This window comes from Hydra vulgaris, chromosome 10 (assembly GCF_038396675.1).
Source record: "Hydra vulgaris chromosome 10, alternate assembly HydraT2T_AEP".
Lineage (NCBI taxonomy): Eukaryota > Metazoa > Cnidaria > Hydrozoa > Anthoathecata > Hydridae > Hydra > Hydra vulgaris.
The window spans coordinates 48,514,505-48,541,427 of NC_088929.1; the positions used below are offsets into that span (position 1 = coordinate 48,514,505).

The window sequence follows — 26,923 nt, forward strand, 5'->3', positions numbered from 1 at the left end:
TTATATGAAAAGATGGGCGAAGCTAATTTACGGTTAGACTTGAAAAATTGTAGGGGAGTTATGGGCTCTCTGATCTGTGGGGCAGCTTGATCTTTTAGCGCTACATCATCTATTTATAATTATATCTGCGTGACGTCATAAGTTACTATCAGCATATACTTCCGGCTATTTATTTTCGTTGTTGTTTTCAAAAAATTGATTTTACGAATTTTAAGAAAGAAAAGTTTGATTTTCACGATAAAAGGTAAATTTGATAAACATGAGAATTATTCATATATTTTTATTACTATGTTAAATATTTGTAAAATATCAACTGCAGTCACTAGGTATTTAATCAAAGTATATTTTATGGTATGATTTCGCCGTTGAATGTTATTTATCAGCAAGATACAGCCATTTTTACATGATGTATACCTATACGGGTTCCTTTATCTCTCTTACACGGGGCTGGTTGATCTGAGTATCAAGGTGCCCCATACTAAAATTATGATACATGTATAATTTGTTGTATTTAATTACATTAGAATAACTATTGAAATGCATTCATTGCACAAAGAAAAAATATTTCCATTTGTTAGATAAATAAAATTAATAATAAAAAATAAAAAGGTAAATTATTTTATCAAGATATGGTAATAATACTCGATTTAATTATGTTGAATTTTTGATAGACATAAATATGTATCAGCTGCCGCTGGATTTGAAACTGTCAATACGAAAGGTCAAACATTTAAATAAGATGATTGGGAACAAGAGTAATTTTTTGTCTTACGTTTTCCATGCTCTTCTCATTGAAGAAAAAGACCGTGCTATTGAGCAGTGGTGCACGCTTGGTGTCGGGGTTCAATACCCGTGCGTAGCAGACGCTTGGTCAATTTATTCTGAGCGTCTGTATTTGTAAATACCTGCTAAATTTGTCACTGTTTCTCGTTCATTTAATTTTACGTTGTTTTTCTTCATGTTTAGTTAATTAATGCTACTTCATTGATTGATTGACTGAATTTGTATTATTACTTATGTTCTTTTGTTACTGTCATTTTTGTGACGAATAAAGATATATATATATATATATATATATATAATTATTGTATCAAATTCTAAAAATATTTATGATTTTTTTTCAAAAATTCAGATTTGGTGTTGACTGAAAATGGTTAGAAATAGAATTCGGAAGACGGACAGAGGAATGGTACGTCCCGAAACAACGAGAGCAGCTGTGGATGAAGTTTTATTGAAAAACAGACCTAACAATGAAGTTGCTCGAGAGTTTGGTACCAGTCGTATGACATTGAAAAGATATGTTAAAAAACAAAGACTTAATCCGGGTGTTACATTTAAACCAAGATTTAGGGTGGAATGCAAGAAGCGAACTTGAGTCAAGTTCGACTTGAACTTTACATTTTAACCAATAGCGGCAGAGTATGGTTAAAATGTAAAGTTCAAGTCGGGTTTTCCCCACAAAAAATACTCTGCCGCTATTGGTTAAAATGTAAAGTTCAAGTCGACTCAAGTTCGCTTCTTGCATTCCACCCTTAATACACGACAGGTCTTGACAGAAAAAGAAGAAGGCTGCTTATCAAATTATTAGCTTCAAGCTTTGAAGATAAACAATGGCCTTTCAACGAAAACAACTCGCCAATTAGCATATGAAATGACTGTTGCTAATAATAAAGTTTGTCCGGATTCATGGATTGAGAACAAAATGGCAGGCATCAATTGGTTACAGAGCTTTATGAAAAAAAGTCAGAATTATCTTTACGAGCTCCAGAAGCCACCAGCTTTGCAAGAGCAACAGCTTTCAAAAGATTCACCGTTCGAAAACGTCATCAGTTTGGTCCACAAAGCATTTACAATGTGGACGAAACAGGACTAACAACCAAACAAAAGTCTGTTAAGGTTATTGCTAATAAAGGTGTCAAACAAGTAGGTAGCATAACATTGGCAGAAAGAGGAACTCTCGTGACAGTTGTAAATGCGATTGGCAATTCGATACCACCACTGTTCGTTTTTCCAAAGATGAAGTTTCAATTTTATGATTAAAGATGACCCACCCGGATGCGTAGGATTTATTAATCTATCTGGCTGGATGAAATCGAATATCTTTGACGAGTTGTTGAAACATTTTATCAAACATTCGCACTGTTCGAAAGATTCTTAAGTTCTTCTTGTCCACGAGAGTCATATATCTGTGGCGGCCCTCGATTTGGCGAAAGAAAACGGAATAACTATCCTTAGTTTTCCACCACACTGCAGCCACAAGCTGCAACCGTTGGACAGATCTGTGCATGGGCCTCTGAAGAGGTATACAACGCGGCTTGCGGCAACTGGCTAGTCAGCAGTACCAGACTTGCTAGTCAGCAATACCGATGAATATATATGACATTGTTCCGATTGTGTGCGAAGCATACGGTAAAGTCTTTACAAAATCAAACATAGAATCAGCTGGGATCGAACCATTCAATCCGGACATTTTCACAGATGACAAATATCTGCCAGCATTAGTGACCGATCGTCCAGCACTCACTACTACTGTTGAACATCCGAAAATCATTGCAGATATTGCAAAAACTATTATATCTAAACCCGATGAAAATCTGCAGGAAATGTCTAGCTTGGATGAGCAAGACTCTTCTGAACTAGCAGGACCCTCTGTTGCTGTTGCAGGACCATTTGTTGCTATAACAGCAACCCCGAATTTCGTAACACCGGAAGTTCTGAGACCCTTTCCGAAGGCTCCAGCCAGAAAAAAACAATTTAAAAGTAGACAACAAAAAACAAGAATATTGACAGACACTCCTGTTCGAAATTAGGTTTGTTTGGCAGTAGAAAAAACGAAACAAAACAAACAGAAAAAAAAAGTTTCCATTGTTCAGAAAAATCCAAAAAAGACCACAAGAAAACCTAAAATAATTCATGCTGCTACAAGACTTCAGTTTAAAGAATCCGATGATAAGTTTGAGGAAGAATTGAGACTTCGAAAGATAAAAAGTAATAAGAAAAAAAATGCTAAAAGTGCAGCAGTTGAAGACGATGAACCAATGGAACTTTCCAATGATTCTGAAAATATTCATCGCCTACCACCACTTGAAAGTGATGACAGTGAAAATGATCTTGAAATGGTATCATCTCAACAGATAGTTGAATTATCAGACCTGAACTTTGACTTTGGTGCACTGAATGTGAAGGATTTTGTTCTTGTTAAATTTGATACAAAAAAGAAAACTATTCATTATGTTGGACAAACCTGTGAAGAAGAAAATGTGCGAATGCTCAAATATTTGAAAAGAGAAAATTTAAAATTGTATAAACTCATCTCTGTCAGTGAGCAATTGTACCAGTTTATCAGAGATGATATCCTCTGCAAGCTTCCCGATTCAATGCAGCATGGGGGCACAACTCGTGTCGATTGACATTTGATTTTCGATTTTGATTTTTCAGTTTTTGCAAACATTTCTTAAAAGTTCTGATAAAAAAGCTTGTTCACTAAACTTTCTCTTAGCAGAAATTTGAAGAACTATGTTTTTAATTATGCTTTGTTGCCAACTTTTTATTGATATTGTAAAAAACTGTATAAAAGATCAAAGTGCCCCATAGCGCAGATCAAGGTGCCCCATATATTGGGTACCGTGATCCTTTGTAGGTGATGTTATAAAGTTGAGCTCTAGCTTACTAAATATTATTTGGACCAAAATTAGCTTGTTGATATGAATAAAGAAATTAATATTCTTTAAAAAATGTTGAAAATAGTATTATTATCTGCAAGGGTTTTTAAGTAATCAACCATAAACCATAAAAAGGATCAAGGTGCCCCCATCTCCCCCTACAAGCCATTAATTGATAGTCAATCTGGAATAAAAGAAAGCATACCTAAATTGCACGATCAAGCTAATAAATTTGTACTCACTTTTTCAAATGCTTATCCTGAAATAATGGCTGAGCATGCATATAAAGAACTAATGCCTTCTTATGAAGAAACTAAGGCTTTAAGGCTCGGAAAAATTGTAACAGATTATCTAAGAATGTATACTAATAGTAAAAAGTCTAAGGATACTACATTTGGAATATATTTTAAGGATGACAAATTATACATTAGAAAAAGCCAATATTTATTAATGATGATATAACTATTGATAGTAAAACATATTATGGTACTCCTGGTCTTTGGGAGTTGAAAACAAAGTTTAATCCTGATTAGAACTTTTATACTTAAGATGATCTTAAAAATTATAAAAATATGTTAATACAAACAGATGCAAATACTACTGAAAACCCATACAAACCAAGGTTATCTAGGAGTGGAAAATACAGAGAAATAATAGCTCCAACTTGGAGAAATATAAAGAAAAATGAGAAGCGTGAATCAAAAGGAATAGGATTACAAGCTATGATTCTTCCTAGCAACCCTAATGCACTAATTCAAATGCTTAAATTACGTATAGCTGCATGGAAAGCAGGTAATAATGGATCAAGAAATGAAGTTGTTGCAATTTGTTTGGCTGCTAGCGAATTAGGAAAAACTGAATTAACTGCTGCTAAATCAGCAAGAAAAAAACTTTCAACATCAGCAATAGAAGCTGCTAGAGATGTTGCAGTTGAAAAAGGAAAACAGTTAATTGAAAAAGCATCTTCAAAATTAGTTTTACAACCAAATACTGCTATAAATAAAAAAAGTAAAGAAATAATTTCAAATTTAATAAATAATGGAACTGATGAGGTTACAACAAATATAAGTAAACTAGCGATGGGTCTTCAATAAAATCGATAAAATCATTAAAATCAGTAAAAAAAATCTCAAATGAAAACTCTATAAGAATAGAAGATCTAGTTAAAAAAGAACGCGGTCTTAGATTTTTGTATTTTTTTTACAATTATTAGTTTTTTAGAATTGTCTAACAAAAAAAAAATTTATATTATATATAAAAAAACAAAATGACGACTTCTGAAGTATTAAATTTTACAGATATTCCAGATGTTGATGAAGGAATTGAAAGATTTGACTTCCATGAATACGAGCCAGTGGCTCGTACAAATCTAAATAGTTCTGGAGAAATAAGAATCAACGTTGAGCAACAAAATTTGTTCACACTTCCATCTGAGGCTTTTCTCTTGTTTGAAGGAAGACTTCTTAAAGCTGATGGAACAGCTTATGCTAATGCAGATGCATTGTCACTTGCAAATAATGGTATTATGCACTTATTTAGTCATATATCATATCGATTATTAAACCAACAAGTAGAAGATGTTTATCATCCAGGTCAAGCAACTATAATGTTAGGATTACTTAAATACCCAAACAACTTTCAATTAGCACAAGGATTAAATCAATTGTGGTATAAAGATTCTGCAGCAACAGCAGTACTTGCTGATAACACAGGGTTTGCAATAAGACAAGCATACATAATTCGGAAGCCAACTACAAAATGAACATTTTCATTTAACATACCTTTAAGGCACATTTTTGGATTCTGTTATGATTACTACAAAATTGTTTATGGATTTAAACATACACTAACTCTTGTAAGAAAAAGTGATGATGATACATTTTTTAGACTTGCTACTGCAGCTGCAGGAAAAGTTAATCTTGATAAAATATCATTGTTGATACCACATGTGATCCCATCAGATGTAAAAAGGATTAATCTTTATAAAACTATTGAACCAAAAGTGACAATTCCATTATATTTTCGTGCTCGGCATTGTGATACTATATCTGTTCCACAATCTACTACATTTTCTTGGAGACTGAGCGTAAAGACATCTCCTGAAAATCCAAGATACATTATTGTTGGATTTCAAACAAATAAAGTCGGAGATCAAAAACTTAACTCTTCAATATTTAATCGTGACTTGAAAAATATGTACATTGTGCTTAATCAAGAAAGATATCCTGCTGTTGGTTATAATTTATCATTCCCAAATCAGCAATTTTCAAGAGCTTTTAGAGATGCATATGTGTTTAGTGAAAAATTGTATGGAATGAATGATTTGATCACACAAAGCAATATACCTCCTTATGAATATAAAGATTTATACCCACTTATGGTTTTTGATGTTAGTAAACAATCAGAAAGATTAAAATCATCAGTAAGAGATGTGCAAATTAAAGCAACATTTAATGCGGCTGTTTCAGCAAATACTGAAGCATTTGCTGTTGTAATATCTAATAAATTGTTACGATTTCAATCAGACGGAAATAAAATGAATATCGTTTATTAAAAATTTTTTGAAAATTAGTTAAATTTTTTTTCTTTATATAATAAAATAAACATGAAATATACAAAGAAAAATTTTAAAAATCTATTTGAAGAAAATAACACTTCAAAAACTTCTGACTATATTGCTAATGATTGCTATGGATAATGGGTTATTAAATAAAGAATCTATTATGACTGAAGTAAAAGAAGTAAATGAGAAAAGATCAGTAGTTAGACCTAGAAAAAATTGTCAAACACCAGAAAAAATTACAGATCTAAAATATGAAAAATTAAAATCAATTAGAAATAAACCAGTGTCTATTAAATTAACTAACAGGAAACAGGAGAAATTACAATATATCTGTCATTATATAGTGCTATGCGTGGAACTAAGCATGGATGGAGATATTTTGAATTACGTGATTGAAAGATTGATAATGGTGTTAAAATTGAGATATTTAATTCTAAAAAAAAGGAAAAACAATAGTCCCGGAGATGATATAAAATCTTTACATGTATTTGTAAAGATTTTTTTATTTATAAAGAAAATAAAAAACTATATATAAAGAAAATAAAAAACTATATGCAAAGAAAATAAAAAATTTTAAAATGATATAAGAAAAATGAAAACTAATAAATAAAAATCTTGTCATATAAAAAATGGAAAATTTTGTGAATTAAATGAATTAATTTTTAGAAAGAGCCAAAAATAAATTATTGTTATAGAATGAGAAAAAGAGATCTCATATGAGCGTTACAATCTACATCGATTAAGCAACAACCGATACAATCTACATATACTGAGCAAAAACCGATACAAACTACATCGATTGGGCAAAAACCGATATAATCTACATCGCACAGTGTGCCCAGAATGTGGTTTTTTGGAAAAAAAACCACATTCTGGGCACGTGTGGGCACTCTGTGTGGGCACGTGTGGGCACTCTGACCCAGTAAATGGGGCAACAGTGGGGGAGGGGGAGGGGCGCCAAGAGTCATGCTCTTACTTTTTTTAAAATTTTCAAATAAACTATAAAATATAAATTAAAAAATAAAATTTTTTTAAAAAAAATTTGTCTTCCACCGCCCCCCGCCCTATATAACAAATAGCCTCTCGATCCCCGTGACCAGTAAGCTCATAGCTAGCTAGGTTGCTTGGAAAAGGATATCATATCCAATTCATAATGAAATATGTTTGACTATTAATAATTTCAAGAAACTCATAATGAAATGAATTTGAGTTTATAATAATTTAATATTAAACACAAATGTACTCAGATATTAATCTTATTGATTTTATATGGTCACAGAAAACATTCTTGAATTATCATTTTTTCTTCAGTAAATATGTTGTTTACGTCTACTTTACACCCTCTTGTGGTATGTCCGAATTTTCCACATAATCCACATTGCAAAAGTCTTTTTTTACTGGCAATAATTGGATGTGTTCTTATCATCAGTCTGCAGTAAATGTCATGTGTATTAATTTGCAAAGACATCTGTCTGGCTTTACAACTTGTTCCTGATTTATAAGCCTTAATGTATTTGTTCCAACTTTCGCTTGACTGCTCGGAGTACTTAGCAATGGGTGATCCACCTGTAAGCATAAACAGTTCCCAGGCATGTGCACACATTTGATGTACGCTGGGGCTGAGCATAGCCCATGGAAATGTCTGTTAATGGAATATCATCAATTTATAACCAACTTATTTAACTTTATCAGGATCAACTTTTTTGCTAACATCAACATGCTGATTAATGCTAAGTAGTATATTGAACTTAGATAACAAAGTCGAGAAGCTATCTTGGTCTTCTGTTTTAAGAATTATGGAACAGATTGACTTTCTTTCTTTTGGACTAAAAAAACGATCTGCTAATGGTCCATTGTTAGTGTTACCACCACTAGAAGTAGAAGAATCAAGAAGCATTCCTGTTTTTTCACGTACGTTTTGAATAACTTTTTTTTTTGCTGTTTTCAGAGCAGTTTTTACCTTTATGTCCTGCTCAGACCATGTATGGGTTTGTTTACCCACAATGTGATACAAAATTTTCAGACAGTGGTCGAGTGCACGAAGCTTTTGATGCAGAATGGCAAAAAATTTTACATCTGATTCAACTATAGGTTCATGGCATTGTCCATGTCTTTCTGTATCTTTGTACAAGATTTTGCCATTTTCTAGTCTTCTCCAGGTACTGAGCACATCATTGTAATTTTTATCTATGGTGAACCCATGTAGTATACATACCAGGTCATTGGCATCACTTCTGGAACATTTGCAGTAGTGACAAAAAGCTCCAGAATCACCCACCAATAAGTCTACCATTTTGCCATCAACCATACTAATCTCTGTTTTTACAAATATTTGTAACCCATTTTTTGAAAGAATAGGCTGAGTTTCATTTTTAGGCAGTTGACTCAGAGTTGCTTTAAAATACTCCTTAACACTCGCCCTAGTTTCTTTTGCTTTCACTAGAATAACAGGCCTGGCAAAAGTAATAGAGTTAGGGGTTGGATTAGTCCAGATTACTTGGTTTTTTAAATCTTTAATTTCAAGAGGACACCAAAAGGAACAAATATAATTTGTTCCCTTTAAGTCTGCATCTTGAGGATCGGAAAACTGATGACGATAATTGTGATTTCCAGACCCATCAAGTCCAAATTTACCCTCTACATGTATAGAATAATTTTCAGCACAAAACTCGGATATATCTAGTAGAGACTCAACAGTGTCTTTGATAACATTGTTCACAGGGGATGAAGTTTGCTTGTCGTCACTGCTTAATTCTTTTGGTAGCAAAGTACGTTTAAAGGTATCTACATCATTCCTTGTTGGCAACATTAGTTTTGGGAGAAGCTCAAGTCTCAGTTCCTAGGGAAATATACAAAATTTAAACGTACAATTATAAAAACAATTAACTACAACAGTATTTGATTGCGTACTTTACCTGATATTTATTTATGGATAGATCCAAGTTGTAAATTAAAGCAATTGCTTCCTGTACCGATATTGTTGAAAGTTTTACTCCTTCCATCTTCCCCCATCTTTTTTCACATCTTTGGACAACTTCTTTTAAGTATTCTGATTTATCTACACCTTGTTCACTCGCATGTTTTTCCACAATGTCCACAAAATCATCCAGAATTTTGTTGTATGTACGTTTTTCAGGTTGATCACTGGATTAAATGATAACGTTTTATGAAAAGTAAAAAAATAGCTACTGGGTGTCCCAAATAACATGATGCTTAAGAAATTCAAATAAATGTCAACAGTTAAACTTTTACCTTAGTCTTTTTGATTTCCATCCTCTTTTAGCTTGTGGAGCTCTTCTTCTACATCACCCCTGGATAATGATGAGGCTGCAACAGGTAGATTTCCAGGCAGTTTTATCCCAACTTCGTTTCTCCAAATTTCCAATTCGGCCACAAATTTATTTTGTTTCAACTTTGAATGTTTTTTTACATGTCTTTCAAATTGCTTTAGAATTTTCTTGATGTTATCTTTTTCATCTTCTAAAGTTAGATTATGTCTCACTTTGATTGTTTTTAAAATTAGCTTTGATTTTTCCAATGAACTTAATTTGATGTTCAAGGTTAGTAAAATTTCTTCTAATTCTCCTTCTTTTATCAATAACATTTTATCAAATGTAATCAACAGGTATTCCTGAATCGTTCGTGAAAGTTTATTTTCATAAATTACGCAACCTCAAATATCAAACTTGTACGAACAAATAAAATTCAAACTTAAATTACTCAATTTCCGGGGATAACCGGACTGTGTAATTTTTACACATAAAAATAGAAAGTCTACATTGAATGAAACATTTGAGTTTGTTTGCGGCCTCCTGCGGCCTTTTTTTTCCTGTGACTTTGTTTTTAAAAAAAATTAATATGTTTTCATATTTTAGAATTTTTTTAGGTATAAACAAAACTGCACAAAACAAATTTTTAAACTTCAATTTCAATTTTTATTGAAGTAATTCACAAATTAAATATTATTTACAGACCAGGATAGAATTTTTTTTTAAATTTATGGAGTCAATTTTGATATATAGCGTTTCAAAGTTATTGTTAAAAAACAGTATTGGTACAGTTTTAATACAAATATTTTGAGTCAACTTTTTCTTCAACTTCAAACAGCTATAAAAACAAAATGGTTTGATGAATTTATAATTTTTTTTTTGCCATGACCTACATATGTCTTACACAACATAAATTTACAATTTAAAGTGAAAAAATAAAAGGTCAGAAAAATGAATTTTTTCATGTCCTGGGCACACTGTGCATCGATTGAGCAGAAACCGATGCAATCTACTGCAAATTGCCTTATGTCATATGTTTCTGATGCAATTAAAAATACAGTCAATACATTGACAGCAAAAAAAGAATCTACTACAACCAATAATTCTACTGTAAAAAAAGAATCAACTGAAAAAAGTGAACAAACTGAAAAAAAAACTAAATTCTAAACAGCTGCATTTGTAGCGAAGAATCAAGTTGTATTAAAAAATCAAAATATTTTAATGAACTATATGAAATATAAAAGCTGAGAATTCTAGAAAATTTATCATCATTTCAACAGTTAGGGTCAGGTTGGAGGTTTTTTTCTATTTAAAAGATGGATGTAAATACTATTGAGTATAATCCTATTAGAACTAAATCATACATTCCACTTGATAAAAATTTAGCTAAAATAAATAAATAAAATAGCAATCATTAACATAAAAAATAAAGATTATGAATGTTTTAAGTGGTGTATTGCAAGAGCATTAAATCCTACAGATAATCATCCTAAAAGAGTAAATAATGAACTTAAAAATCAAGCTGAAAAAATAAATTGGGAAAAAGTTAAAGTTCCAGTATCATTAAACCAAATTACACAACTTGAGAACAATAATACAGATATTAGTGTCAATGTATTTGGATACGAAAATTTATCAGTTCATATTTTTCGTGTAAAAAAAATAATAATCGTAAACATTTAATAGGTTTATTATTAATCTCAAATAGTGTTACTAATCATTATTGCTTAATAAAAAGTTTAAGCAGATTACTTTCTTCACAAACATCTAAGAAACGATCTACTATTCACAATTGCAGAAGTTGCTTATTAGGATTTAATACTGAAGAATCTTTATCTAATCATAAATTGTATTGTGACACAGTATAATGCAGTACGTATTGAACTTCCAAAACCAAATTCAACAATGCAGTTTTACAATCATAACAAATCTATGAGAGTACCGTTTGTAGTATATGCCGACTTTGAAAGTTTTATCCGAATGATTCCTGTACTAAGCAATATCAAAGACATATTCCAAGTTCATTCTGTTATTATATTAAATGTTTTGACGAAAGTATTTATCAAAGCAGTCCAGTCACATTTACTGCAAGTAATGAAACGGATGATGTTGCACAAATTTTTTTGACAGCTTAGAAGAAGATATCAGGAAAATTTTTGACGCGATTAAATTTTTAAAAAGGATGATATTTACTGATGAAATAATGATGATTTTAATGCTGCAATATCATGTCACATTTGTGAAGAAGATCTTGAAAAAGATAAAGTGCATGACCACTGCCATATTTCTGGAAAATATAGAAGTGCTGCTCATCAAAGTTGTAATTTAAATTATAAAATTCCAAAATTCTTTTCAGTTATATTACACAATTTATCTGGTTATGATTGTCACTTGTTTATAAAGAAATTATCAGAGTTGTATACCAAACAATGAAGAAAAGTATATTAGCTTTTCTAGAGAAATTAAAGTTGGTGAGTTTATTAATAAAGATTATGAAAAAGTTGAAATTAAGTGTAAACTCTATTTCTTAGATAGTTATAGATTTATGCCTTCTAATCTAGATAGTTTCAAAGAATTTAACAAAAGTTCAATGTAGGGACACCGGAAAGTTATATTCAGGTAAAATATTAGATTAGTTACTAAGAAAAGGTGTTTACCCATATGATTGGGTTGATTCTATTAATAAATTTTCTGAAACACAATTACCACCAAAAGAATTGTTCTTTTCAAAATTAAATGATGAAGGTATAAATGATGAAGATTACTCACATGCACGAATTGTATGGAATGAGTTTAATTGTAAAACATTTAGAGATTACCATGATTTGTACAACGTTTCAGATGTGATATTACTAACTGATGTATTTGAAAATTTTAGAAATGTTTGTATTGATTGTTATAAATTAGATTGTGCTTGATAATCAGGATTAGCTTGGGATGCATCATTAAAGAAAGCAAAAATAAAATTAGAATTGCTAAGTGATTACGATATGATATTGATGATACCGCAAGGAACAAGAGGTGGAATTAGTATGATATCTAATAGATTAGGAGCTTCTAATTATAAGTTCTTGGGTAATGTGTATAATCAAAGCAATCAATCAACATATATACAGTGTCTAGATGCTAATAATTTGTATGGGTGGGCAATGAGTAAACCACTTCCTACAAATGGTTTTAAATGGATGGATGAAAACGATTTAGTAAATCAATTTCCTGTATACTAGAATTTGATTTAGATTACCCTGAAAATCTACATGATGATCATAATGATTATCCACTTGCACCCAAAAGAATAACCGTTGATAAAGTTAAAAAATTAGTACTTAACTTGAATAATAAGAAAAATTATATAGTTCATTGTTAAAATCTTAAATTGTATGTAAGATTAAAATTAAAGATTACAAAAATTCATAGAGGTATAAAGTTTGAAGAAAAAATATGTTTAAGTGGATACATTGAACTAAATACAAATCTAAGAATTAAAGCAACTAATAAGTTTGAAAAAAACTTTTTTAAACTCGTGAGCTGTTTAAAAAAGTTGTTAAACTAGCATCTAAACCAAACTATGAAAGTAGAACAAAATTTGATGAAAACTTAATAGCAATACATGTGAAAAGAACAAAATTGCTTGATAACAAACCAATTTACTTAGGTATGTGTATATTAGGTTTAAGTAAAACACTAATGTATGAATTTCACTATGATTACATAAAAAATATATATACTCTGATTGAGCAAAAATACTATTCACACAGATTCTTTAACATACGAAATAAAAACAAAAGACTTTTATGCAGGTATTTCTAACGATGTTGAAAGCAAATTTGTTACAAGTGAATTTGACCTAAAGTACCCAGCAATTAACAATGTAGGTTTTAAAGTTGGTACTAATAAGAAAGTAATAGGAATGTTTAAAGATGAATCAGCATGAGCACAAATTGAAGAATTTGTGGGACTCAGATCAAAGTTGTATTCTTACACGGAAAAGATAACAAAAAATGTAAGGGAGTAAAGAAAAATATAGTTAAAAAATATATAACACATGAAGATTACAAAGATTTTTTATTAAGTAAGAGGAATCATATTAGGAAAATGAATGTAATAAAATCCCATTTACATGAAATTTACAAGGAAGAGATCAACAAAATAGCATTAAGCGCAGAAGACGATAAAAGAGTTGTTTTAGAAGATACTTAAGAAGTATACACACATTAGCATATGGGCAACACAAACTAAAAGAAGAAAAAAATAATAACTTAAAGGTTAAAGAGATAAATAAAGAGGTCAACGAGGTCAATGAAGAGTTATTTTAGAAGATAGTATACAAAAGTTAGTATAGGGCACTACAAACCAAAAGGAGAAAAAAAAACAATAATTTATAAGTAAAAATGGAAAAAATTAATAACAATTATCATAAACTTATCAATGTTAAAGGAATAGTTTTACCAAATGAGTCACTAACAAATTTTCAGTTAATCAAAGCAGCAAAAAAACTAAAAGTAAAACATTTTAAAGATGCATTTGTAAGAGATGAATTAGCTAAAAATATACAAAAAAAAAAAGAATGCGGAATATTAAATACAGGAGATTCAAGTACAAAAGGTTTTCATTGGATTTGCTGGTACAAAGACGAAGATAAAAAAAGTTTTGACTCTTATGCTCAACCACCACCAGTTGAAATTGTTAATTATTTAAAAAGTCCCGTTCATTGTAGCAGTGAAAGAGTTCAGTTTGGAAAAACCTTATTCTGTAAACACTTGTGTCTATATGTTTTAAGAAAACTAGATGAAGGATGTGATTTTCAGAATATTAATAATAGTCTATGGTAATTTTTAAAATTTTTTATATATATAGAAATGACTGTTGAAAAATATGGACGCAATAATAATTCAACTAAAAATCAAGTAGCAAATGGTTTAACAACATCTCAAGCTACTAACTTGTTATTAGGAGAGATGGAAAAAAAATGCAACTAGTAATATTAACATGAGTTCTAATAAATTGATAAATGTAGCAGAACCTACCAACTCAAATGACGCTGCTACAAAAAATTATGTTGATAAAATAATATCTAATCCTAGCATTTTAAAAATAATACCAAAAATTATGTTTAATGTGCATTGGAGTAAAATCACTCTTGCACCACATACAGGTATTGAAGTAACAGCAATTTTTAGTCAATCTGCTGGTCCTGGTATTCTCAGAAGATTATGGTTAGCAATTACAGGAACACTTACTACTGAAAGTGTACCAGGTAACGTATTTATTAAAATATACGCAGATAGTACACTTTGCATAGGAGATTCTTCTTCTTTTACAGATAATACCGGAATAAATACTATACCTTTAGCCTGTGATTTTTTGTTTGCTCCACTTGGTGGTGGACCATTTTATGCAAACTCTATACAAGGTTGTAATGCGTTAATTGATAATAATTTAGGAAGATACTTTACACTTGATTTGGCATTTAAAACCAATCTAACAACTCAATTGCTCAATAAAACTGGTAATTTACTAACATATTGGTTAAAAACTTTTATTACAATAGGTTCATCAATACCACAATCAATTTCATCTCTTAAATTATACTCAACAACATTTAGATATATAAACACAACTTATTTTAGAGAATATATATTATTGGATACTATAGGAAATGGTAATGGCGTTTATTTAAAATATATTAAAATGCATGTTATTGGTAGATCTGGAGATTGGTGGGAAACAAGAGAACGCATGTATGACGCACTCAATTCTCCTGTAAATACTAAACCTGTTATACAACCTTGGACGCCTTATAACTATAATAACTATACAGTATTTCCTGGATATGATGCTGATAGTAAATGTTTTTACTACTCATCTGGTTTAGAAGATTTTTATCTATCTTCATGGAACGGTGCTAATATTACCTCATTTAATAATACATCAGCTGGACTATTGTATGAATCAAAAGAAACAATTGATTAATTTAAACATAATGATAAACAATTGATACAACTACTATCTCGTTTTACAGAAATTATACTCAGTCTAATTCTGTGCCCAGCGCTATTTATGGAAGAAGATTAAAGGTTATATTAAAATCTGGGGATGAACGAATTTGACAATCTGGAAGTTTTTATGTTCTATTAGGACAACTTTACTATAACGCCTAATGTTTACAATCCACCTAGAATTTAAAGTTTGCCAAAAATTATAAAATTAATTTTATAATTTTTTTTATTATTGACTCAGAGATTATGATTGAAATAATATCATACTTTTTAGCCAAACGCTTTTTTGAAAATGGTTGAAATAATACCCTACTTTCTAGGCCAAACGCTTTTTTTGAAAATGCATTTTTTTTTTAGCCCAGAATCCGCTTTTTATACTACTAGAATTTTATACAATAGTAAACCAATTTATAAATTAAGAAGTAAAAAGTATAAGAACAATAAACTAAATAAATAGGAATAAACTTTTACAAACGTAAACATGTATATAAACAATAAAAAAGTAGACCAAAGTATATTTTTAACTTTTATTACTAATAATAACTCAATAAAATGGTTCGAATGAGACAAGTGATTTGCAAATATATAGATAGCGCGTTTCTGGCGGAGATAAAGATGTTGCAACTTACTTTCTTTGTACTTACGCAAGCAATATTGGCATAATTTAAATAACTATGTATACATGAATAATAAAGTTTGATAAAGACTTTCTAATTGAAATAGATTCGTAAATTATATAGGATTCCCATGTTTTTAAAATATTTTGTGCTTATATAATCAATATGGTGATTCCAAGTAATGTTTTCATCAAGATAAACACCTAAATATTTTGTAACAAAATCTCTTTTTCTTTTCTTTTGATCGATGAAGTTTTAAAGTAATTTTGACAGGAGAATCGCTTTTTGTAATCGAATGAAATAAAACCTATTTTGTTTTATTAGTATTCAAGGTTAACTTATTACACTTGAACCAATTTTATATATGTCTGAGTTCTGAGTTCAATGTTTTAAAAAGTTCTGCGATATCATAGTTAGAAAGGAATAAGTTTCTATCATCTGCATACGTAATGCTTGTTAGTTCTGAAGCTTAATTCAAGTCATTTATTTAAATTAAAAAAAGGAGAGGTCTAAGAATTGAACCTTGTGGGACTCCGCAAGTTATATTCAGAAAAGTGTATTGATAATCATTGTTAAATGGAACAAATTGTTTTCGGTTAGATAGATAAATTTTAAAGGGTTTTAAAATTTTATTTTTTATTCCGTAGTATTTGAGTTTATAAATCAAAGTATGGTAATCGACCGTATCAAAAACTTTTGATAGGTCAATAAAAATTTCTAGTGTATATTGTGATTTTTCGAATGATTTTGAAATTTCACGTAAAAGTTGAATAACTGCATGTTCAGTTGAGTTATCTTTCTTGAAACCAAGTTGATTGATGTAAAGTAGATTATTATCATGACAATATTTGTAGGGGAGAGCGGGGTTGGTTGTCACACTTTTTACATTTTACACTGCTCAGCTTTTATTTTTCATCAAATCAATGCCAAACTTTGCACGAAAGTAATTTAACTATTTCCAGTAACTATTACAATATTTTTATGACATTGAGTTAAATATTTTTTGCTGTAAAATCACTTATTAAAGACCTCTTTCGTTTGACAACCAACCACGGGGTTGGTTGTCACATACTATGGGGCTGGTTGTCACATATTTTGGTATTTTTTGATTATATTTAAAACTGGTACCAAAAAAATTTTTTTTATATAATACAAAGAATAAATCTAAATAATCTGGGAAAAAGGAAAAAAAGGCTATATACTGAAAAAAGAAAATATATACCGAAAAACGATCTTTTTTTTTTTAATATGACACTATAAACACATTTAGTGAGGACTATATATGTGTTTTTAAAAATGATGTTTTTATAAATTGTTGGATGAAGAACACAATTCACATATAAATTGGTGTAAGCCTGGTGTGCATTCTTCATGAGCCTATTTTTTTCAAATTGTGACAACCATCCCCATATATTTTGTGACAAGCAACTCCTTCTATGTAAGTTGCAAGACACCTGTAAATTTACCTAAAAGCGTGTGAATTTCATGAGACTTTCTTGTGGATTAAGTTATTCAAATAAATTAAAAACTTTAAAAATGTACACTCAAAGCACAATAAAATAATTTTCGTTTGGTAAAAGAAAGTTTCTAAGCGAGCGAAATTAAACTTTTTCGTATTAAAAACCTATAAAAACAAATAACTTTTTTCCTACACGCTAAAAAAGGCTGAAAATTACAGTGAAAATGTTTTTTTATATAACATTTTGATTGTATGACTTTAACGTTTTAAACCTTATCTGTATTTTCTGTAATAGCCTTTGCGACAACCAAACCTGCGTGATAACCAACCCCGCTCTCCCCTATATTCTGTTGAACAATGTTTTTCTAGAATTTTCGAAAATGTGGAGAGGACAGAGATAGGGCGATAATAACTGATTTCAGATTTGTCCCCTTTTTAAGAATAGGAATAATTTTTACAATTTTTAATTGTTCTGGGAATACTCCTTGATGGATGGAAGCCTTAAAGATTTTAAAAAGAATAACTTTAAGTTGTTCAAAGCAATCTATAACCACGTTTCCATTGATTTGATCTGCTCCAATTGCTTTATTTTTTTATAAACAGACTTGAAGGCTCAGTTTCAAACTCATCAAACATTAATTCGGAAGATAACTCATCTAAACAAATGTTACCCAGAGATTCTAGATAATCAGTAAACAAAGATTTGGTCGTAGGGATTTTTTCCTACTGTGTTGGTCCTATATAAGTGAAATGTTTGTTAAAATCTTGAGCTATAGTTTTTGGTTCATATAAACTTTTGTTATCAACTCTAACCGTTTGTGGCAGGGAACCGGAGCATGATATTTTCTTGGCAATAATTTCTTTCATTATTTGCCACGTGCACTTTGTATCGTTTTTAAATGTATCAAATAATTGGAAGTAATAATTTTTCTTCAGGATTTTGCGAATTTTTTCAAATTGGTTTTTGTAGTTCTTTTAAATTTTTTTTCGCTTGAAGCTGTTTGTGTTTTTAAAAAATTTATATATAACTTTTGTTTTATTCTGGATGATTTTTTAAAACCTTTAGTAATCCAGAGTGTATAGATATTCTTAGTTGTTATTGTTTTTCCTATGATTGGTAAATTAACTTCATAGACAAAAAAAATGTTTTGAAAAAAGTTTCATAAATATTATTTGTGTTATCATCAAAATTTATGATTTTCCGATGCAGTAATGATAGTTGACCTTTAAATAATTTAATATTAGTCTCATTATAAATACGTTTTCTTATTACTTTTTTGGTATTAATTGTCTTTCTGGTTTGTTTTATTAAGTTTCGGGAATAGAGGAAAATGATATGATATATCAGTTTTTATGATACCTATTTGTATATTATTATTGAAAATATCAGTTTTTATATTACTCTAGTGGGTCGATTTATTAAAGTAACTGACCCTGACCCTGTTTCAAAAATTGCATCATAAAAATTCTTAATTTTATGGTCGTCATTACAGAGAAAACAGTTCAGATTCAAGTCTCCAACTATATAGTTTTCTTTTTTATTATTGGTTCCTTTTTAATGATTTGTTGTAAGAACATGCTCAGGTTTTCACTCAACCCGTTAGGTAACCAATAACAACAGCTTAGTAAAGTGTTTTTAGTTTGATTGTTTTTAATTTCAATAGTTACAATTTCTTTATCGCAGTCAGAAATGCTCAAATCATTCCTAAAACAATACTCAAAATATTAATGAACATAAATTAATACTCCTCCGCCGCGCTATTTGTTTTTTTCTCCATAAAAATTATATTAAAAGGAGACATAAAAATTACTATTTATTTCATCAACTGTGATCCAAGTTTCAGTTAAACAAATTATATTAAAAATGTGTTTAGTTTCTAATAGATTTAGAAGTTTTTCAAAATTGAATGTGCTTATACTTATTAGAATTTGCTAAATCAAGATTAAAAAAAAAAATAAAACATTTTATTTCTAAAAAAAAAATAAAACATTTTATTTCTAAAAAAAAAATAAAACATTTTATTTCTAAAAAAAAAAATAAAACATTTTATTTCTAAAAAAAAAATAAAACATTTTATTTCTAGCATAAAAAGCGTAAAAATATACTAAAAATAAAGTTTTCCTAATTTAAAAAGGTCTAGTTTTAAATTTCGAAATAATTATCTAAACCATGGCTTTTTGTTTTTTATATGACGATTGTTTTAATACACCGAGTAAGACATCTAATTTTAGCAAGTCCCTTAGCTAATAAAATTGGTTTAAACTGGGTATTTTTTTTATTTAGAAAAAGTGTTGAAACTACGTAATGGCATAAAATCAATGGTTTGTTAACGCGCGTAACTCTGTTGTGTACACAAAACTAACCAAAGTGATTAAACAACACTAACTTAATACAAAATCACTAAAATATTGGAAAGGAGAATTTATTATAACCTTAAGTTAGTTGCGTAAAAGTTACTAACTTGCGTAAGATCTTAATCTTACGCAAGATCGTAAGATCTTACTTTTTATAACTCTTACGAATTACAAGTCTTTTTTACTTTTGTTCGGAAACTAAGTTTTAAATATTACATTTATTTCGAAAATATAGAAAAAAAATTCTTAAGTTTTTTATTACACACTTTTATAAACATACAGGTATGTTTATAAAAAAAATATTAAATATATATTAAATAGTAAAAAAAAAATTCAACCCCCAGTTTTTATCAAAAGAGATTTTTTTTTTTTTTTTTATAAAAAAAACGTGAATAGAAGCTTCGATTGTTTTACTATTTATAAAAAGAACTAAAAAGAGTCGTAACTACGCAAAATAAATATTTATCGAATTATTCTGTAAAAAGTAGCTCATGTACGCACATTATACTGCTAAAACAGTTTGAGATATTTGTACCCCCAAATAAATCTTCATATCATTAAATTGCATTTACAAATATAGTTGAACCTGTCGTTTCGAAAATGTCCATTTTTTTAACTTTTTAAATTCTACAAAAATGTTTGTTTTTTTTTAAAAAATATCGTACTACATTTTTTATAAAAAAAAAATATATAGTCTAACGTGCTCAAGAAGTTAAACATTGGGTTATATAAATAAAAAACATGTATGACCTTTGTGATTTTTATATATTAACAAAATAGCAAGGGTAAGACAAGGTGGCACTAACCCGTGAACTAAAGTCTTTATTGATTGTGTGGCTCACCTAAATTATAACAGTGTTGATAAAATAATGATTTTACTGTCAGATTTTGAAATAACTGTAAGAAGTTATTACAGTGTGCAGTCCATGAAATTTAAAGTTGGCAGTAAAAAGGTTGAAAGATTTTTATAAAAAATACTTCTGATTTTGTTATAAACATTCTAAATGAGGGAGATGGATAATATAAGAAAAGTTTTTCATAATCGGAGCGATGAGCAAAGTAAAAACTTGCTATGGGGTTTGTTTGTCATTTCATCGTGTGCCATTATATCGTGTGTCGTTTTATAGTGAATCGTTTTAGAGACCGAAAAAAAAACTTAAAGCGCAAGATGACTAAATGTTTTTAAACGCGAAACTAAGTCAAAAATAATTCGCAATTTTAAAACAAAATAAAACAATTGACATAACCACGGCTACATAACCACGGCTACATAACCACGGCTACATAACCACGGCTACATAACCACGGCTACATAGCCACGGCTACATAACCACGGCTACATAACCACGGCTACATAACCACGGCTACATAACCACGGCTAAAATCTTAAGATAAAATAAACATTAGGTTTAAAATGAAGAAATTAGATAAAGTAAATTTTTGCAGTTTTAGAAAATTTAGGATTAAAGTTCAGTGCAAAGGTTCATTTGCATAAGGTTTCTGCTTGTCATAAAATATATAATCTTTTTTTTGTTACACGAAAAATTATCATGTTTTGTTAATATTAAGGTTCGTGTAGATTTATTTCCCACGCAAAGTCAGGAAACTTTAAAACATTTCCCGCTAATCCGGATGAATAAATAAACCGGTAAGAATTTTATCCCAGGCGAAATATGTAAACGTAAAAATTTTCAAGTAGATTGTCTGATTCTTGGTGATCTACTGTTGTTACTTTGGCGATCCATTGTTTTTACACTCATCAAAGTTTACCATTGCTTGGAACTTTTCCAATTACTTGAATCAAATAGTCTCCGGCGTTCGAGAGCTTAGATAGTCTATAAAAATTGTCCGCAGCAACTTTCTTGTTATTAAAAGTTGTTTAAAACGTTTTATGTTAGTTTTATCAATTCTTTCGGGGATTATTAGCACAGTTTATATTTTGTGGTTGAGTTTTTCGGAACGTTAACGAGTGAAAAATTTTTGGTCAACGGAATTTTACTTAAATGTTATACCTCATTGTTTTATTGGTTTTTATTTATTTTTATCAGTTATTTATAATTTTTAAATTAAACTTTACATGAGTGATAATGAAACAACGAGAAAAAAGATATGAACGTAGACGGCTGTCTTTTTTAACGTTGTTTGATGTAATTTGACATAGATTAAGCAAAAGCGTTTAATTTCTGTTTGTTTTTAAATCAATATGCAAAAGTTATTTGTGGAAAATTTGTTATGAGAAAAACATCTAAAGCTCGTAGAGTTCGTAAAAGTTAGGTGGAATTTATTGCTTTATAATAACTCTGAGATTTAATTGTCTTTAGAAAATTAACGATATTGGCTATAAATACCGTCTATAAATAAACTATTAAAACCTAAAACAATTTTTGCATTGTGTTTGAATTAAAATGTTTAGTTTTTAAAATATTTTAATTTTTTAATTTTGAATATTCATTTGCATTTATTTGTTTTAAACTTTATACTACTAATACTATTTTTTTGACAAACATCTTTTTTTGCTTAAATATTTATTTTCTATATTGATTAGTTATTGAGTATTTCCAGTTATAAATTTAAAACATGAACGCTGTTTGTTTTATTGCTGCATTTCTTATTGCTGTTTCTGTTAATAAAGTGTACACAACTACTTGGTTGAACACTGAGCAGGAAAGACAATTTAAACGTAAGCCAAGCTACTTTTTATTTTTTGTCCTTATATTTTTATTTTTTTTATTTTTCAATCCCAGCCACATTCTTATTACAATATTTATTATTTCCACACACTTTTATTATTATCTCCATCACAAATTTCTTACTATCTCCATCTCTAATCACTATCTACAGAATCGCACATAACTTTTACGTTATTTCCCTTATTCACATCTTCTTTATTATTCTGGTCTTGAACTTTTGTTTAGCAAACACTGTTTTGTTTAGTAAACACTGTTTTCAGTGGCAAAAACGTGGATTGGACAAAAATTGGAGGTATAAAATGCTGTATGTACTATAATGTTTTGAAGTTTGCGTCCACTATACAGTTTATCTTTAGAAGATACGTAAACTAAGTAACTTGTAAATGTGACTTTTATAAAATTAACCTAATATTTGAGTTTTGAGCTTTAAAGTTATTGCATTTATACATTTTTTTAACAGTAGCATGTATGGACGAGTTTCCTAATTGTAAAACACTACGTCATCTTTGTGGAAAGACATTAATACGGGAAAAATGCAAAGACACTTGCGGAGAATGCAGTAAGTATTTTTTTAAAAAAGTTTTTAAACTTTCTAATATTTTTACGAAATACTCCATTTTAAATTTAAAAAAAGCTAGTTGAGTATTTTCCTCTGTTTTTATAAAACATTTATTTATTGAAGACCCTTTACGTCACAGAGGGGCCACAATAATCGAAGAGTAATTTTGTAACTTTGTCCAAAAACCATTTATCAACGCAGGAAATCTGAAACATTTGACAAACAAGATTGTTGCACTGAAAGTTAATTAGAACATGGTATTTAAGTGGGCATAGTGGATCTTTGAACCGTACGCGTGAGCGCTTACAGAAAGCGCTCTGCATTACGACCAAATGTGTTTAAGGTGTTTCTTTTAACGTTTTATTTTACAAATGAAGTGGACAAAAGTGTAGAATTTCTTTCGGTTTACCTCTTAATGCACATATTCACTAATTATGATTTTAATTCCACTTGTAGCTTATCAGCCTAATAATCAAACTATTTACAACAAACATTCAGAGAGTGCACTTCAGAAAAGTCTTACGGCATACTAAGTTGTAAATATATTACAAAAATTTCAAAACGACTGTAAAGTACTTTTTAAAAATATTATTTTTAAATATATACTTATTTCAAAAATGAGTTTTATCACTGTTTTTAATGACGGCTTATTAAAGATGGCTTATAAACGACGACTTTTAAACTTTTTATTACAACTTTCATTTTTTTATACTCATTGTTGCAGGACTTCAATCTCCTGTTGACTGTATGTTAACAGACTATGGATGTTGTTGGGATAATGTGACCGTTTCCACAGGCAAAAATAACGAGGGTTGCCCTGGTAAGTTGTATTTTTTATTTTTGTACTAACATTTTTTCTAAAAAAAAGTTCAACAATCAGGCATTTTTAATTTATAAAACGTTTTAATTTTTCTTTACTGCTATTATCCTGCTTCTTTAAACTACCAACCAATACCATCTTTAAAGTTTAAAATACCCAGCATGCCCAGCAGGCACAAATATCCGCATATAACTTGTTAGACGCCTTAAACGGACGCTCTGCTTACGTTTATGTCCGCTAGTAAAAATTTTAGACTTTATATTGAAAAAATAATTCCTTTTAAAAATTATTTAACCATAAAGAACATGGAAATAAGCACAATATAAAACATAATCCAGTAGAATTAATAGCATTTTACATTTTTTTTTATTCTGTTCCTTCAAAACAGTTTTTTTCAGAATCAAAAAATACACTAAACCTTTTGCTTCGCGCTCTTAATATAAAGGCAATTCTTTTGTTTGGATAATGATAAGAAAATGATGTAAACCATCCCACTAATTTCTATTGCCTTTTTGAGATTTATTGCTTTGACCTGTTTAAAACAATTAAAATAATATTCATTAAACCTACTACTCGGACGAAATAAATTTATAAAAGAATAAAATTTAATATAGGCTTCAAACTAAAACCAATGCATAAAAAATTAGTTGCTAAGATTCTTTTTGCTTTTAATGATCACTAGCATTGATGTATTAAACTGGTTGATTATTTTGAAAACTTGATTATTGGTGATTATCGGTGATTAAATAATGAGTTAAAATGAACACCTTAACGCGAACCACGCGAATTTTTATATTTAGTCCACACCATTTTGTTAAATCTTTAAATAAGATTTAATTTTCATTTAAATTTATTAATTTAAACAGATTTAAATAAGTTAAAAAGATTTATTATTAATATATTAATAACTCATAGATAACGAGATGACATGGCAGCAAGATAAAGTAAGCAACAAAATAATGCGATAGTTGTGTAGTGGTAGAGTGTTCGCTACGAATACGGGACTACGGGGATTACGGCTATTATATGACCCATTTTATTTATCAGAGTTATATGTTTATTAAATAGCAAATTGGAATAATATAATAAAATGAACTAGGTAAATTAAGATCTTGGTATCAATGTAAGCAGTGTCTTAAAAAGTTAAGGTTCATTATCTGATGGTGGCTGGTGAATTCTTTGAAGAAGATTTTAAAATGAAATCATTTATAATAATTGCTACTAATTGTTTCTAATGCATTTCTAACATAACCATTAATTTCTTGTTTTTTTTTAAACGTGTGTAAACACATATATTCAAAAGATTATGATATTTTTCAGCTTGTGTGGATCAGTACAGCGAGTGCCAATATTTTAAAGAAAATTGTAAAAGAAATGATATAAGAGTTATTTGTCCAAATACATGCGGTGTCAAGTGCAGTAAGTTTGATATTTTGTTTGTTTTGAACAATTGGTTAATAATAAAGATATTAAAGATATATTTGAAAATATTTTAGACACCTGCCACGACGATCCGAACCAAGCTTTAGTTTGTCCTATGTACAAAACTTACGGATTTTGTAAAAACTCGAATGAAGTCATGAAACAAGTATGCTCAAAAACATGTGGTTTTTGTTAAATTTTCAGTTTTTAATGACTATTAAGAAAAACAATTGCACGTTAAATTTATTTAATCAGCACGGAGCAAATTTCACATTTGTAAAATGCAAAAAAATGTAAAAATCAAAAAGTTAAATTCAATGAAAATTGGATCACATTAAGAAACTTCAAAGTTAATATTTTGAAAAGTTATATAGAAAACAAGAAATATTATTGGAAAGTTTACGCCTATTCCGTTATTGCAAAGAAACAACCTTTCATAATATTTGAGATCACAATAAACTATTGCAATTCGTTAGATGAAATCAAAAGTACGTGAGCTTTTATTTATATACATTTATGATTTGTAATATTAAAAATCATTCGACGAACCGTCATGTGGATATTTTATATAATTAAAAACAATTATCATATTATATATACATAGTATTATTATAATTTATATGTACAAGTTTTCTCTAACATTTTGTTTTTGGTTTTTACAATTTATGACAACATTTTTGTTTCTTGATAACTAAATTTATTTATTTAAAAATATATTTGTAAGATATTTTTGATGATTATAATATGGCGGGAAGAAATTGTTGTTATTAATAAGTTTATTTAAATATATATATATATATATATATATATATATATATATATATATATATATATATATATATATATATATAAATTATGTTAGTGTATTCTACAAACAGAGTGCTCAATGTTCGAAAAGAACAGAGCAATAATAAAGTAGTAAAAACACTAATTTTTGATTACTTCAACACTGTGTTTCACCATCAGTAGGTTCATCAGGAAGAATCTTAATTCTTCCTGATTAACCTGAAATTAGATAAGGGTTTTTACTAATTTATACATATATATATATATATATATATACATATATATATATATATATAAATGCTTTTAATTATGGCCCGTTAACCAATATTAGACATACCTTGGTTTCATTTTGTACTATTATTTATGGCATCATGTATCTTTATTCTGACGCTTTTCACTGTTTACTTTACTAGTTACTTTACTGTTTTGATGGATATTAAAACAGTAAAATAATTTAGAAAACAAAATAAGCAACAAAAATGGAAAATTAAAAACTTATTTTTTGAAAATTATTGAAATTTTTTATGGAAATTTATAACAATTTTTAAAATATTTAAAATAATAAATAAAGTAATGAAATAATTGAAGAGTCTAAAGAACAAAAACTATCGATTCTCGCAAAAAAACATTTGTCATCATAAAAGCAAAAAAAAAATAAAATTCAAATAATTTTTCTAACTGTCGCCTTATAGAATTAAAATTTACTTAAGCTGAAAATTTGC

At 28.9% G+C, this 26,923-nt stretch overlaps 2 protein-coding genes across 3 annotated transcripts; both read left to right on the plus strand.

The window, feature by feature from the left end:
- The first annotated feature begins 4,929 nt into the window (after window positions 1-4,929).
- On the plus strand, window positions 4,930-6,621 carry LOC136086405 (uncharacterized). Its single transcript, XM_065808703.1, has 4 exons — window positions 4,930-5,375; window positions 5,550-6,207; window positions 6,308-6,421; window positions 6,532-6,621. Exons 1-4 carry the CDS (start codon window positions 4,930-4,932, stop codon window positions 6,619-6,621), a joined length of 1,308 nt encoding a protein of 435 aa, XP_065664775.1.
- A 15,824-nt stretch (window positions 6,622-22,445) lies between these two features.
- On the plus strand, window positions 22,446-25,616 carry LOC100207073 (uncharacterized). 2 transcript variants are annotated; one of them, XM_065808192.1, is made up of 6 exons: window positions 22,446-22,604; window positions 22,859-22,918; window positions 23,075-23,173; window positions 23,898-23,993; window positions 25,314-25,412; window positions 25,490-25,616. In XM_065808192.1, exons 1-6 carry the CDS (start codon window positions 22,502-22,504, stop codon window positions 25,609-25,611), a joined length of 579 nt encoding a protein of 192 aa, XP_065664264.1. In that variant the 5' UTR covers window positions 22,446-22,501; the 3' UTR covers window positions 25,612-25,616. The 2 variants fall into 2 exon arrangements, with proteins under 2 accessions (XP_065664264.1, XP_065664265.1); XM_065808193.1 differs by having other exon boundaries at window positions 22,859-22,906.
- The last annotated feature ends 1,307 nt before the right edge of the window (window positions 25,617-26,923 follow it).

What these genes read in the sequence shown, in the direction of transcription:
- LOC136086405 (XM_065808703.1), top strand. Translation starts at nt 4,930, where the DNA reads ATGACGACTTCTGAAGTATTAAATTTTACAGATATTCCAGATGTTGAT. An exon ending in GTACTTGCTGATAACACAGG is followed by an intron (nt 5,376 to 5,549) that starts GTTTGCAATAAG and finishes TACATTTTTTAG; the next exon opens with ACTTGCTACTGCAGCTGCAG. An exon ending in AAGTAAATGAGAAAAGATCA is followed by an intron (nt 6,422 to 6,531) that starts GTAGTTAGACCT and finishes ATTAACTAACAG; the next exon opens with GAAACAGGAGAAATTACAAT.
- LOC100207073 (XM_065808192.1), top strand. Translation starts at nt 22,502, where the DNA reads ATGAACGCTGTTTGTTTTATTGCTGCATTTCTTATTGCTGTTTCTGTT. An exon ending in AATTGGAGGTATAAAATGCT is followed by an intron (nt 22,919 to 23,074) that starts GTATGTACTATA and finishes TTTTTTTAACAG; the next exon opens with TAGCATGTATGGACGAGTTT. An exon ending in AAATAACGAGGGTTGCCCTG is followed by an intron (nt 23,994 to 25,313) that starts GTAAGTTGTATT and finishes GATATTTTTCAG; the next exon opens with CTTGTGTGGATCAGTACAGC.